General features: G+C 31.4%; 1 protein-coding gene and 1 long non-coding RNA gene across 25 annotated transcripts in view; both read right to left on the bottom strand.

Moving 5' to 3' along the window:
• Window positions 1–15,516, bottom strand: part of LOC108975346 (tropomyosin-2) — a 43,402-nt gene that overhangs the window by 12,646 nt on the left and 15,240 nt on the right. For 13 of the 24 annotated variants that reach the window (XM_018943750.1, XM_018943754.1, XM_018943755.1 and 10 more), the window contains 4 exons: window positions 8,821–8,954; window positions 7,346–7,463; window positions 2,662–2,732; window positions 252–327 (listed from right to left, as the gene is read on the bottom strand). In XM_018943750.1, the coding sequence (XP_018799295.1) occupies window positions 252–327; window positions 2,662–2,732; window positions 7,346–7,463; window positions 8,821–8,954 (399 nt within the window). Of the gene's footprint in view, window positions 1–251; window positions 328–1,744; window positions 1,816–2,661; window positions 2,733–7,345; window positions 7,464–8,513; window positions 8,632–8,820; window positions 8,955–13,576; window positions 13,911–14,323; window positions 14,604–15,516 lie in introns of those variants that run through there. The other 11 variants (XM_018943756.1, XM_018943751.1, XM_018943757.1 and 8 more) reach the window with 6 other exon arrangements.
• LOC108975350 lies at window positions 2,862–5,860 on the bottom strand. Its single transcript, XR_001993866.1, has 2 exons — window positions 4,152–5,860; window positions 2,862–3,010 (listed from the first exon to the last, which is right to left on the bottom strand). It is a non-coding gene; the product is annotated as an uncharacterized LOC108975350 (long non-coding RNA).

Here is a 15,516-nt window from a genome sequence, read left to right as displayed (position 1 = left end):
CAGAGCAATAATAATTTAACACATGATTACCTTATGTTAAGGAAATTCTTTAAGTTTAAGTTTTAGTTAATCGAAATATGTATGTATGATTTTGTGTGGAATAACAGACTTTCAGAATAATACCTCTTATAAAAATTATCTCTTATGTAATGAGAATTTAATGGAATTAATTAAAATATAAATAAATGTAAAGAAATGGAACTTAAAAGAAATATTATTGTATACATATACGAAATATTGTGCATACTGACCTTTTCCTCTGATACTTCCAGGGATTTCAAGTTGTTGCCAACAACGCGGAGTTCTTCCTCAAGCTCCACAATTTTGCTGTTAAACAAGTAATTTTTAAATAATCAATAAGAGAAATGCTATGTATGTATGTATATTCGCAGAAAAGTTGAAGCCAATTTTTGGAGAAAAAAAGACACTTGTCCAATTACGAACTCACTTATTATGCGAGCTTGTGTGTTAAATTATTTGGGTACAAAATCACAGCCTCGAAAAATATGAAATGCAAAATTTGCTGCCGACAACGACAGTTTTTGCTTGCGGCCAACATCAACGAATGCTTCAAATGACACTAAAAAATGGTGTCAACAAATCAAATTCCTGACGATAGCGCAAAAAACGGCAAAATAAATTAGCCAATAACTCAAAAGAAATTAGGAAAATATGAATGTTTGTTTGTGATATTTTTTTGAAAGCCCAAAGAACAAAATTTGTACACAGTTTATAATATATTGATGAATTGTGTATGAAAATCTAAAAATCCAAGAGACACTTGAAAATCAGTTATCCATTTTGCGAACAAGATTAGTTTGTGTGGCAGTCACTTTCAAATCTGCCAGCGCCAAAAAATAAAACAAAATGTAGACGAAAATATGTAGTAATTCCGATTAAATGACTGACAACTCTGTAGGAACCGGCAAATCAGCGTCAGATGCTCACTATTATTAATACACAGCGCGTGAATGTGTCTGCATAGGTAAATATTGAAAGTACATTAAAGACTGATATATACTATATATGTTGGTACACACATTTGTGCACCTTTTCGATCTTCAAATATTCAGTTGGCGTTTCACCGTTTCGCCAAAATAACAATAAGGAGAAATCATGGCACAAAAACAACAAAAAATATGTTAAAAAATCATCGCATAGCAATGAGATTATTTCAATAGATGTGCCAGTTCAAGTTGCTTGCCATTTGCGCTAGGAATTGCTTTTACACATGTGCTTTCTGAAGAGAAATATCATTTGATAAAAAAGGAAAAACGATTGAGTCCAATGTTTTTTTGTGTAAAGACTGAGTTGTTGTTCTTGTAGCGAAGAAAAGTTATACGAAAACACCACATCAGCTCAAAACGTCAGTAATGACTGCATGATCAGCATAATCATGTACGTATGTATATTCAAAATTGTTTTCATCAAAAAGTGTGAAATTGAAAATTGGAATTAGGCAAGATAATAAAAAAAAATTCGTTACTCTTGATCAATAGGCGCATAATTATTTGAGTTACCTACAACAAATTGGCTATTATAAAATTTCGATTGTATTGATTGCTATATTGTTTTTAAATATCAAATTATGATTTTTTTTTGGTAAATTTCATAATTATTCAAATTGGCTTAAATTTTTCTACTTTTCTTCATCTTCTTGTTTTGTAATAAATAGTTATTAGTAGGTAATATCAAAACGCATACATAAAATATAAATATAAAACACATAAAAAGCGGCACGAACCTTTCGCTAAGTTCAACTTTTTCCTCGGAACGTTCCAAATCCTGTTCCATGAGGACCAACTTTCTGGCAACCTTTGTGATTAGTTGGTTCCAATTTTTTATTTGTCAGCGCGGAGCGAACACATAGTGTAATGTACAGAGGACATTTAACAGGACAATTATGGGCGTTTATGTCAGTGCCAAAGGCAGCGGCAAGGCGAGCGAGCGAATAGTGTTAATGTTTGTGACAACATTTATTCGTTTCGTTTTTTTGTTTTTGTTATCATTTGGTTAGCATATAGCGGCAATAATACATACAAAAAGTAAAAAAATTCAATTAGTTGCTATTTTAAGTGCAAATTTTGTTTTCTCATTTTTATGAATGTGAGAAATGTGAAAATGTTTGATGTGCACGCCTGCAAATGTTTGCTACTACTAATTTTTGAACATGAATTTGAATGACTGTAACATTTGTTTAACTTTCCTATACAAGTAAATAGGCGCATGCAATACAAATTTGGCACATTTTTGTTGATTATTCACATTTTCCAATTCATTTAAAATTTTGCTCTAACTAGCTAGCTAATCTTGCATTCAGGCAAAAATAATTAGATTTATGTATAAACATCAAAACGGAAATTAAAATTAAAAAAAAAAGTAAAAAATAATAACTTTTGGTTAGGTTGCTTGCGTTTTTGTGAGTTAGTCGAGCAGAACAGATTCTGCGTGGGTACTAAAAAAAACCATAACAAATTCAAACTGAATACTTAAAACTGATTTTTAAAAATTATCATTTTTGCATAACATTTTTTTATGCATATTGTATTTATTGTCTTATTTAGGGCATAAACAAAAGCAGCAACAACTGTGTTAGTGCGCCCAACTGCTTTAAGGACAGTGGAGCAAAATTGGCGTTATTCATTCGTGTAGTAAACGTACTTCTCTCCTTGCTCGGCACGTTCCTCAGCACGTTCCAAATCAGCTTCAACCATGGCCAATTTACGGGCAACCTTTGGATATTTAACGCGTTCGTGTTGTTGTTGTTGTGTTGTAGTTGTTGTCATATTAAGTTTTACATTAAATATTGTATAGTAAAACATTATAGTTGGAAATACGGGAAAATTGAGATACAAAAGATATACAGTTATCAGTACATAGAATCTTTATTTGAGTTTTTATCAAGAGCATTTTTGCGTAGGAAATTGCGAGCAAACAGCAAGAACACAGATGAATGGGCAGGCAAGTACAGATAACACAAAATCCAGTCCTTATTAAGTCGAGAACATCGCTTTTGTTTTAAAATATAAAGCTTGATTTGATATAGTTATTAGTATTACTGCATATGCATATTCTGAGTTGACAAGTAAAACTCAATAAGTACTTCACTTCAATTTATAAATTGTTTGCAGTATTTTACACAGAGCATTAGAGAGGCATTAATTATGCAAATAATAAACTTAACCAAGAATATTATAATTTTTTTTTTTTGTACTTAATGTCTTTTATCAACTCACACTATGATATCATACAACAAATTGTGTCATACACATTTACATTTGTTCACAAAATAAATAAAAATCAAAACACTATATATACACGAATGATGTAAATAAAACTTGTGCGCTTACTTTGTGTACCCTAATTTTTAAACCTATATTTTCATAAAATGGTAGGTCCTGGATTGCATTTCTTCGTTGAGTATAAAGAAAAATAAATATGGTTTTTGTACAATTCCCTTAAATTTGTTTGTATTTAAAAAAAAGCTTTTCAAAAATCTTCATAAACTAGAACCTGTCTAATCTCAAAACACTGGCACAGTTATAATGGATCTATCTATTTTTTAACCACAAATTACTTTGCTGTCGTCATAAGAAAATTTTTAATTATCGGGCAAAATATGATTAAAACTATTAAAACCTTTGTAATTATATAGATTCATTTAATTTTATGCAAATCTATTATCTTATTTTAATTTTTTTTTTTTACCAATTTTAAACATATTAGTTTCTAAGGCCGTCTTTAAAAATTTATTTTGTGAAACCGAAAATTTTGACATATTGAAATGATGTGAAGAAATTCCATTTGTCACACTTTTATCATGCATGGAAATAATTAATATAATTAGTTTTTATTTCTGCAGGTTATTTCCAAATATTAAGGCAAGTCAGGAAAGCGTCAGTATTTACATTTCGCAAAGGTCATATGTAGTTCAATTCAGTTTTGTCATTATGTTAACAATATCAAAAATTTGCCATTAACGTTATTATCCCCAACCTTTAACTATAATACAATATCAAAATATGAAACCTAAACGAAGTTATAAGAATTTTTGGAGAAGCGAAGTGTGTACGCATCTAGTACTTGCACAAATATGCCTATGAATATATATGTATTTATTTTATCATTTCTTGGCCTCTCTTAGTACATACCTGTACAACTTTCTAAAATGAACAAATACATTAGGTTATACTGGCCGGCAATCACGCCATACATAGACCTACAAGTCCTTAATGCCTGATGTAGACTCAGTTTACTTAAGTTTCGCCATAATTCCAAGGTACACAGTGTTGGACGCAGACATAGGAGGTGTTTCAGCGTCTCTGTCATGTCAACTTCTCTACTTTCTGCATGTATTAACATTTATGCCCATTCGGCTTGCATTGATCCCAATAGGTTGTAACCTGTCAAGAGGCCAACCGTGTGAGTAAGAAACAAGCAGAAGGCTTCTTGATCTTGATCATGATCTTGAACAAATAACTTTGCATCAAACTTTTGATTTATAACGACTGCCTTATATGGCTACATGTCACATAAGACATGAGACATCCGTCTCTAGCTTGAGGTAACATGGCAATCGATTGAATCACAATCGAGTTTAGTAATTGCTTACAAATGTGTACTTGAGCACAACGCGCGAAAAGCCCAAGCAACCAAACTTCTGTTCAAACACATGATTCATCATTTCAAACCCGCAAGTTGAAGAAATTTCAACAAAAGAAAGTATTAAAGTCTAACCCTTAACACCGTTGGCGAAAACATACGCAAAAGGGGGAAGTGAAATATAACGAAAGATAAAGATAGTCATTTCAAAGAAATTTGTCATATGCAGGTAAAAATATAATACGCCAATATATGTACATATGTATGTTTATCGTAGTATAACTTTGTGTTAGGCAAATAAAATATCTACTGAGCGAAAAAATGTACTTCAGAGGCGCCCTGTGTCGTTTTGTGTTTCTCTAAAATACTCTCCTCGAAAAGTTTATATTTAACACACAATTTGCTGTGTTGACGTCATTACTGCTCAAGATATGATTCAAATCTGATACACCAAAGATCAAAAAATTACCAATTGAGACCATAATAAAAAATTATTTTGCAGTTCACTATAAAAGCGACAAAAAAAATTGTGTCATGTTGTTGCTAATCTAACGACAGAATGTAATCTTATCGCGTGCAACTGATCAATTATAAGTTACCATATCAGTTTTCTTTGATATTCCGTTTTCTTACTGAGTATATATGTACATATTTGTATAAGTTTTACAGTTTTCTATAGTATGAAATAAAAAAATATTGCAAATGGTATCAGGCAAGCACCACACAGCCTGTATAAATTCTCAATAAAACGTGTATCGTATTACAAGAAACTTATAAGCTGAAAACCCAAAAGTACCTCATTAATCCCTGCCTAAAGAAATCAATGAAATTCCTTCTATAATAAATATTTCTATAAAAATCGAACACCTTGAAATGTACAAAAACCATTGCCTAACAACGAAGAAAAATGCTCCCATTGCTCCCACTTCATTAAAAAAGACGTGCTATCGTCTCCATTATTTTGCTTTGAATCAATTAAACTTTTATTTTTCTTTATATTCATATGAATTTAAACAGAATTAAATAATTTTATGTGCTGAGTTATATAAAATTTAAATGTCTTATATAAAATACAAGATTAATTGATATAGTATTTGACATTTTGTAGATAATTTACGTAAATAACCATTTGCAAATATAATTGTTTAAACAACTGGTCAAAATAAATCTCTGAATTATAGTAGTTACATATTTAGATATGTACATTTTTTTGGTGACGTTTTGTAATATTTTCAAGTAATGCTCAGTGATTTGTTACAAAAGTAAAAAGTAACATTATAGAAAAAAATGAGTGCGTGTGCAGGAGAAAATGCAAATTTTAAAATTAATTTTTTTAGTTTGAAATATAAAATTTCACCAGATAACCAATAAGTAAATTATAAAGTTATATAATATATTAATAAAAAATGGTAAGACCAAACTTTGCAATAATTAGTTGAATTTAATTATAATAATCTTCATCGCGCGTGTATACGTACATATAACTCAAGCACAATAGATTTTGTTTTATTTTTTCTGTATGTATAGTAAAAGGCACATTTAGGCACCACTTTGAACCGCGATACACTTTAAGTCTATGCGTTCTTTTTCTATAATTTTTTATTTAAGATTTTTAAGGTTTCGATTTCATTCTGATGTGCGAATGTGTTTCTGCAAAAATTTAAGGAATATCTCAAAATTCTAAATTAAAATCGTTCGCATGTATATTTATATATATAATAAATAAATTTAGGAAGAGTTTTTAAGGACGTTACTTCCGCTTTTGATCGTTACTTTTTAATTTGTATATAGCAAAGGCAACCTTACATTACTTAAAATCTGTTCTCGAGGAGAAGTCAGGACTTTCATCGCTTCTTCACTCACGCTTAACTTTGCTTTTTTCAAGTTAATGTACATAATAGTTATATTTATTTTTCATACATTTTACATATTTAGTTTTCTTTACTTTTTTTTCAGTGAATATACAACATAGTAGCAGCACAAGTTTCATTAGTTTCAATATGTTTTAGTTAATTAAAGTACATATAAAATTATTATACAATAATTATTATCTTTAGTTTCAATTCCTATATATCCGTATCAGTTACTGTGTTCCGGTTCCGGTTCCGTTCATACAAATAGTGCATGCAAGCATTGCCAACATTTCTTTCTCTTGTGTACACACAGACAAAGCAACAACCAAGAAGAAGAGATCCTTTACTTTGCGTGTAGTCACATCAGATTGCAGCTAACAACTGTTGGGCAGCGTTTAGCACATACATATTTACTTATGTATTTGGTTTGGTCATTACCTATTTATCTGGTTATCATCGACAAGTCCTTTTATTTTTTTTTTACTTCTCTACTAGTCATCATTTATATTAATCAATTCTCAACTAATGCAAATTGTCATAGTTACTCTTATTTTTTTGAGTTTATTCTTATGTTGACAATTGCAAAATCAAGTTACTTGTGATGGCGTTGTGATATTTGTATCAACATTAGCAGCGTCAGTAGAGTCTTCGACTGCATTCGTTTTCACGTCCGTTTTAGCGTCAGCGTCAGTGTCAGTATCAGTGCCTATTACTACATTTACATTATCGCTAGTGTTAGTAACATTATTAATTGCATTTGCAGTGGTGATGCTGTTGATATCATTGTTGGTAGTGAGAGTGGGTATGGTGTTTCTTAAGAATGAAGACGACTCAGCGATAGAACAACTAAGCTTAGCTAATAACTCAATGATTGGTTTATCATATTGCACCTCATCGTATTTCTTGTCAGCCTCCTCAGCAAGGAAACGAGCTTCCTTCAATTGATTCTCAAGGGCGTCCATGCGTTCTTCATCGGCAAGGGCGCGGTTCTCAAGAATCTTGCGAGCGCTGTATGTTATCCAAGATTGTTATAAAAAAGTTGATGTTATAGCGATTTCAATGCCCATAGGAGACCGTTCAAGCAACGGTATGTTGAGAAAAGACGGCGATGATGCATTTTAGCACAAGCACAGCATTCAGGTGTTTCCATCAGTGCGTCGATCATGTGGTTGTTGGTGTTGTAGTTACACAGATACAGGAACAGTTTTACAATTGGTGTCAACATAAAAACATATGAAAGGCGCATACGTTGCAGTGGTGGTATACGTTGTTTATATATATATATATATATATTTGTTTGCATACATTTATACAGAAGGAATAGTCGTGTTTTGATTTAATTTCGTGCAATTTAGGAATATAGATAATATTGTTGAGTAGCGAACCATTTTTGTTGAGGTTGTGTTTTACCAAGATGACATATTGAGTTTATATAAATATTGTAGGAAATAAATAAAAAAAATTGTTCATTGAGTTAGATAAATGCCTTTTCAAGCGGCTATAATAAGTATTAGATAATTATATGTTCTAATTAATTCAAACATTTCCTTGATCTTTTTAATCTTAGAATTCTTACAAATTAACGTTACTTTGTGTCTGTGGAAATAAAATCAGTTTTAAAATGAAATGATTAGCAATAATTCACATCTTAAAGAAATATTTGAATTAGTTTTTAAAAACATCAATAGAACATATTATACAATGCTTGAGCTTAATATGTTAACCTAGAGTGCATATCTTAAAAAGTAATTATACAATAGGTTTTTATTATACATTATGGACTGCAGTAGAAAACACGTTGAAATCCACAAGGCTCGTTGATATCTAAGCGCCTCAGGGGTCCCAATTCATACATATTATTGGAATACATAAAACTTATAACTATTAAAAAAAAAAAATACACGCCGTAGAGAGCATTACCCACAAATAAAATATAAAAAAATACTGGAGAGCAAATTTCCTAAACCTTTTCAAGAATACTCAAAATAAAAGTAAACCTAATAACCCTAAGACCCTATCTAAAAGTAACTCTTTTGAGTTGTTTGCTGAAAAATATACCTCTTCATATTTTTTATCGGCCTCTTCGGCAATTAATTTTGCCTGGACTAATTGAGTTTCCAAAATAGCTACTCTGTCATCTTCCAAATTTGTACGATTTTCAAGAGCTTTTCGTATCCTGTATATTGGAATTTGTAATAGTTATAATTATTGTATATATCTGCAGAAATTTGTTGTATATCACTCGTATGAAAAATAAAGTACAAATTATATTTACCATACCTATATTACTAAGTGGATATTAAATTAAGTTAATCTATAGTAATAAATATCCTCTGTTGCAGTTCGCAACCAAAGGTATACTAACCGTTCGCTCTCATCGGCAGCTTGGGAAGCTTCCGAAAGCTTGGCTGTGGCTGATCCCAAACGTTCTTCTGAACGTTCCAAGTCTTCTTCGAGCAATTGAATGCGACGATTCAATGCAGCTACCTCTGATTCGGCCTGTAATTCAAATCAAATACCACAAATAGGAAATAGAATTTTCGTTCCAAAACAAAAACCTTACTTATGTAATATTTAAAATAAACTCGAATATACCAGTGCTTATATGTTAAGTATATAAAGTTGAACTTCCATAACTCGAACTCATGAATTGACAATAGAAGTCAAATTTTTAACAAATTTCCTTCCATAACTCGAAGTATCTCTAACTCGAGTTTTTTGTGAATTATGATGATTCGAGTTAGGGGAATTCAACTTTATTTATAAGAAATACTCAAATACTTTTGCTTAAAACTATATTCCATGAACTATTGGTTTCTCAGAGAGATTAAATAGTGTGCCTACTTAACTAAACCGTTATTCAACTCTCTAATGGCCTACTTTTTAGCATACATTAATATAAAACTTCTAACTTTTAAATTGAAACCCTATAAATGCTTGTGGGTAAGCTCTCTTTTTATTTAAATAGTGTATTGCAGCACCCAGTTGCTCCATTGAATCCAATTTTAGTGTGGTGAGCTGTAAAAATAAAGGGAACTACACGTTGCGTTCTTAAATATGTGCAAATATTTTGAATCCTCTCCTAAAACCTCTTCAAAATGATTTCAAGTTTACTAACTATCAGCGGCAGGCGAATTTTGCCAGCGTAAAGGCAACAATTTGGATATAGGAACGTACATATATCCGATCAAAATATATAGGACACTGCCCAAACAATTTTTTTTTTTAACTAAGAATGCGGTTACAACATTTTAAACCATTTAACTATAATAAAACCAAATACATATGGTATATTTTTATTTATATAAGTAATTCTCTTCAATGACCTTTAAAACCGTATCTATACAATGAAGTAGGCGCCAAGATGATCGTTTTACTGTGCGCCGTGAAAGTAACAACACAATAAATTCAAGTTGAATGACATCATTGCGCACGAGACAAGTGACATGACAAATATTATTATTACCACTGAAAGAGACTATAAATTCGATATCTATTCACATGCCCTCCTAGTACATTAATAGAATTTTGTACTCGAAAACAGAATTGACTAAACAACTTGTACGTATGTGTATGAAAGAAGAGTATGTACATCTGACAATGGTAATTCGGAACTAATTTGCAGAAATATTTGAAAAAATATATTTTCAATGCCAATATTATGTTTAACCGTAATAACTACGGTACTACCAGGCGTCTGAGAGGGTTAAGTCCAATGATTTACTTCGAAATATTTAAAATTGCTGATATTTCCGTTGAACAAATAAGCAAACTTAAAGTCAATGTGGTAGCGCTCATTCGTCAGCACCAACAGCACGCAACACCGGAGGGAGAAACGCTGCGAAACCACCACCAAATTTACTCAACAAGTTAGGCAAGCAATGTTGAAACATGCTATAACAAAGCTATATAACTATAATGTTGACTGGGGATATTCAAATAACAAAAGTGAGGGAGAAAATAATCTATATAAGGTAGATTAGGTAGTCACACTTGCTGCTTTCGAAACCAACAGTAGGGAAGAGCAAATATTTTAAAGAAATTATGCACATCAGGCAGTACAAATCATATAAATTTACAGGAAAAGAAAAGAAACCACAGTACAGCAGGCTTTGTGCACAAATTGTGATATGAATTTGAATGAAGGTAAGCTTACGTCATCGCCTGTTAAGCACTCAAATTCTCCTATACATACATATGTATATGCGCATGTACGAACATTCATACATAGCAGCAAATATGCCAAACTAACAGAATCAACGATATGAACAAAAAGTCCACGAATAAGGGAGTGTAAATAGAGAAAGAGCTTTTAGAAAATTGATAAAAAAAAACAAAAAATACCATTAGCATAAAAAAATCAAGCAACAATAAGAGCAATAAGCAATAGTGTATCTTACACGTTTCTCAACTACTTCAAACAATATTCGAACGGTCATTGAATTGAACAAATTGCTAAAAAGCATTTAAAAATTCTAGACAACTTTGTCTCTTGCTTTCTGACATCGAATGAAACACAACAATTGAGCATAATAAAATCTTATAACCGTATTGAGAAATTAACCTCATTCGAAGTGAACGGATGGTGAATGTAGTAACAGAATCACTGGAGTGCTTCAGCATACATATGTATACATGTGTAAAACTTTCAAAACGGCCAAAATGTCATTCATGTATGTAAATACAGAAAACATGTATAAATTTGCCGGTATAGCGTTGCTACAAAGTATGAATTATTCGTAGAAAACAAGTTGGAATTATAATTAGTAAAACGAGTAAAGATGAATGCGGTAACAAATCGTCTAGGTCATTGCTATGCTACGAAGAGTACATATATCTCGTCATAACATTTGTTAATAAATTTAGCCGGTATTTGTAGTTAATGATCACATGGCGTTGTCAGTAGCAATATACAATAAAATATGTACTTCCATATAATAACATATAATATATAAATTTATATATGTATGCAATGTAAACGAAGTATAACTCACACATTACAATAACTACATACATATATGTTCGTTGTAATGGYATTGAGGTGTGTTCGCGTCAAACAAATGCTTAGAGTGTTAATAATAAATAATGCGAAGCACAAATTCTTTAAAAAATGTCACGTAAGTATGTACATAACATTTATGTTTATTTTAAAACTTCTAAACATAGTACTTCTTTAGGAAACAATATTAGTTTTTTTTACCAACATTTCTACTCTGCGATTAAAAAAAAAAAACGATCAACCACAAACATACATACATATTTAGCAGAGCAAAAAATATCGATAATTGCATTAGTAATTGAAAATAATACATGATGTAACGTGAAGGTCACCATTTATTTAATTAATTTCATATCATAATTAAAACTCTGCCTAAAATGTAATCGAAAATAAATTTTATGAAATATTTTAAATAAAAAATGTAGCTGTTTTGTATGACATCAGTAGGATATGACACACCAATACTATGTAGACCTTCAACCCAATAACAGTTACATAAACAGACACACAATAATAGCAACAACATTGATAGCATACATATACAGCATTATCTTATTTGTATTTTTCTGTTTACACCCAGAAATGGCTAACAGAATATATTTGAATGAGATACTATACTATTTTTCCAACATTGAAATGGAGCGCAAAACTACAGAATTTAATTTCCAGTTGAGGAAATCACTCAAAAACTGAAACGACCTAATGAATAGATATTCCCAACCATGCAGAACATGAATTATCACAACAGAAAGTCGACCCCCAGATGGTACTAAATAATAGAGGTCGATTCCCACTGCAGTCACATCATAGCGACTTTGAATTACAATTATTCATCCAAGTTCAGTAGCGATACCTGAGTTACCTACATATGTACATATGTAAATATATACACAAATATAAAAATAGTTTTAGGTGTATCAATAGACACGAGTAGCATAATACGAAATTAAAAATTCATTTCAAGTGACGTTTAGTTGAAATTTAAAAATCTTAAAAATGTTTTTGAGTTAACATATTCAAAATATTTCCACAAATGAAAGTAATATGGATAACCCATATTTTACTTGTTTACCACATAAATCCAAAGATGGATTGAAAAAAATGGAAAGAGCAACTAAATCAACCGCAGAAATATAAAAACAATAAATATTTTGACCAGTGCCACTAAATGCACAAAGAATGCCATTATTTCAAGCGGAACTTAATTCTTGATATTTTCACGGAATTTTAACACAAATTTTAACAACACTAACTATAATTATTTAAATTCGGAAGAATGAAGACGGTTAAAGTTAATTTTAATTGTCGTAACAGTTACATTTTAATTGCCCATCCGCTGAATGGCTCACACGTGCCCGCAAGATGTATGTTTATCAAGTATATTCTTAAACCATTAATTTATCAGCCGAGAGTTAATATTTTAAGCCGTTGATGGTGCCAATAACTGTTAATGTAAAAGATCGAGCAGAGCTTAATAAAACTTAAGGACAAGACAACCATTATAACAATATTTGCACTCAGTTTAAGCCTCAAATATTATTGAAAACTGCTTTTTCAGGGTAATAAATGCATTTGTATGTTTGTAGCCATACAAAGTTTTAATCAATTATAGTGATTATACTTTACTATTAAGATACACAACGTAGCTATTAAACTAAAGACACCTACACTAATTACATAAATGTATCAATTAATTTCAATTGTTAAAAAGCAATTAATAATCACCGAAAATAGTACTGTTTGGAAATTACAGGTCTCTAAACACAATATGTATGTCAAACTTGCAGTCATGGCAATATTTGACGTTTTACCAAGGCACTTGTGCAAAGTAGGATCCGCCATCCTTGTCGCGCATATAAGCAATTAAAACAAAAGTGTATGGAATCGTCACATTGAAAATAATTAAAAATAAATACGTTCATCTAGATTAAATAACTCGCAAAAAACTATTCACTGTCCACATCTCAAACCTCAATGAGAAACCAATATTGACGTTCATGGATAATTTGTAATAATTATTCCAGCTTACGTGATAGCGACACCTGTGCCTAAGCTACAGTGCATACGCGTACACGACCTTCACCCCTTTACATCCCTAAACAATGATCAGAGTGGAACTTACTTCTTCACGTCGAACCACCTCAAGTTGTAAACGCTTGTGATATTCCTCGCATTCATCTTTATATTTTTCCATTTCTTCTTTGGTCTGGCGCATTTTCTTTTTCAGCACATCCAAGAGGGTGCCTTGTGGAATGCTGGTCGTCATATTTAACTGCTTTTTTTTTTTTAAAGGTGGGGTAAAGGATGGCCAACAACACTACTGTTGCACTAACTTTTTTTCAATGATAGCACACAATTTCGGCTCGATCGTTGTAGGTAAAATACTTTTCGACTTTGCTTCGCACTTTTACTGATGGTTACCACGAACACAAACGCCACACAAGTATTACTTCAAACTGGAAAAAGATAAACGAACTTTCGTTTTTGACTCTTGTGTAATATATAAATTATATATTTCCCGGCGAAAAAATAACTTTTAGGTTTTGAATTTTACAATTTATTAGTTTTCGTACTTTTTTCGCAGCACCAAACGTTATAAAAAAAAATATTTTATGACTTCTAGAAAATGAACACGGCGGTGGCAAGGGCTAAATAAAAAAAAAAAATATGACACGAATAGCGAAAAATAAAGAGAAGTTATGAATGCGGAACGCAACGAAACGAAACACACTACACCAACAATTTGGAACCACCGGTTTTTCTGCTGCTATTCCTACTTTGCTTCCTTCTTCTACCTTTCTTTCAAAGTTAAGCACTTTTTTCCTTACAATGGTTGCTTAACTTGATAAATTTAATACTATACACGCACTTTTCTTTGCACTCTACGAATAAACCCAATAATGGTATCGCTCACAAAACAGCCACTACTAACTTTGCAAACTTTGTTAATTTTTAACACAAACTACCACGTCTCGATTTTAAATGCCGCAGCGTAAATTTATGAGCTCAGCACTGAGTGAATTCGTATCGCAAAATGAAATCGGTCAAAATTTTCGAATTCTTTGGAAGTGGAGACACCGACAACGACCAGCCAAAGATTACGTTGACATTCGTATATTATTGTTGTTGCTACTACTGGAACTGTTGCTACTACTGGAACAACCAAAGAGAATACCTCTCTCACAAGCCTCGCCTTAATTTGTGAATGACTCAAAACGACATTGAACAAGGCCAGCTAGCACCGTATTTAGTAAAGCATTTGTATTCGAAACTGTTGTGCGAAAGAGATGCTTACTTATAAATAAACACAGTTAAAACACTAAAAAGTAGTTAAATTGTCAGCATTAAAAGCATACCATTTGTTTGCGTCTGCCACAAAATGTTATAATAGATCTTAAATAAAAACCATATGTACATTTAATTAAAATACTTATGATTTTGCAGAAGGCAAAATAAAACACAATTAGAGTGGAAGAAAAGCAAATTCCATTAGCAAAACTCGCTCTCTTAACACCATTGTTACCAGACTATATATTTTTAACAAATATTCATTATGGGAAACTTGTTTAAAAGGTATGCTTCAGAACCTGACGAAATTGACAAAAAGTTGTAATTATTTTAAATATGTTTACTCTTCGACTGTGACCGGTTAGAGCAAAAGTATAATTGCCATTTTGAAATAAAATGTTAATTAATTAAGCAACCAAATATCGAATTTATGACAAATAATATCAGGTACATGATAACACAATAAAAATGTATTAACGGTTATACAAATATTTTTATATACATTCATAATTATAAGAAAGTAGAGGCACTATATTTCAGTATAAGGGAATATAAATTCGCGCGTAAGTTTTCCATTTATAGCAAGTGACGTATGGGCGCACTTACTGTGCGTGATAATTAAATAATAATTATTATTTAGGACGCATGCCATAGCAATGAAAAGAAATTAAGAGTAAAACATATTTTGCCATTTTCAAACCTTTCCACGCTTGCCAAATTTGGATTACAACGGTGTGACGACAACTTTTATAGTAGCTGCATTGACTGTCTGCC

The sequence above is a fragment of the Bactrocera latifrons genome, unplaced genomic scaffold, assembly GCF_001853355.1.
Source record: "Bactrocera latifrons isolate USDA-ARS-PBARC rearing strain unplaced genomic scaffold, ASM185335v1 scaffold_64, whole genome shotgun sequence".
Classification (NCBI taxonomy): Eukaryota; Metazoa; Arthropoda; class Insecta; order Diptera; family Tephritidae; genus Bactrocera; species Bactrocera latifrons.
The sequence above is the reverse complement of the archived record's forward strand: the minus strand, read 5'-3'. Positions and strand labels throughout refer to the sequence as shown.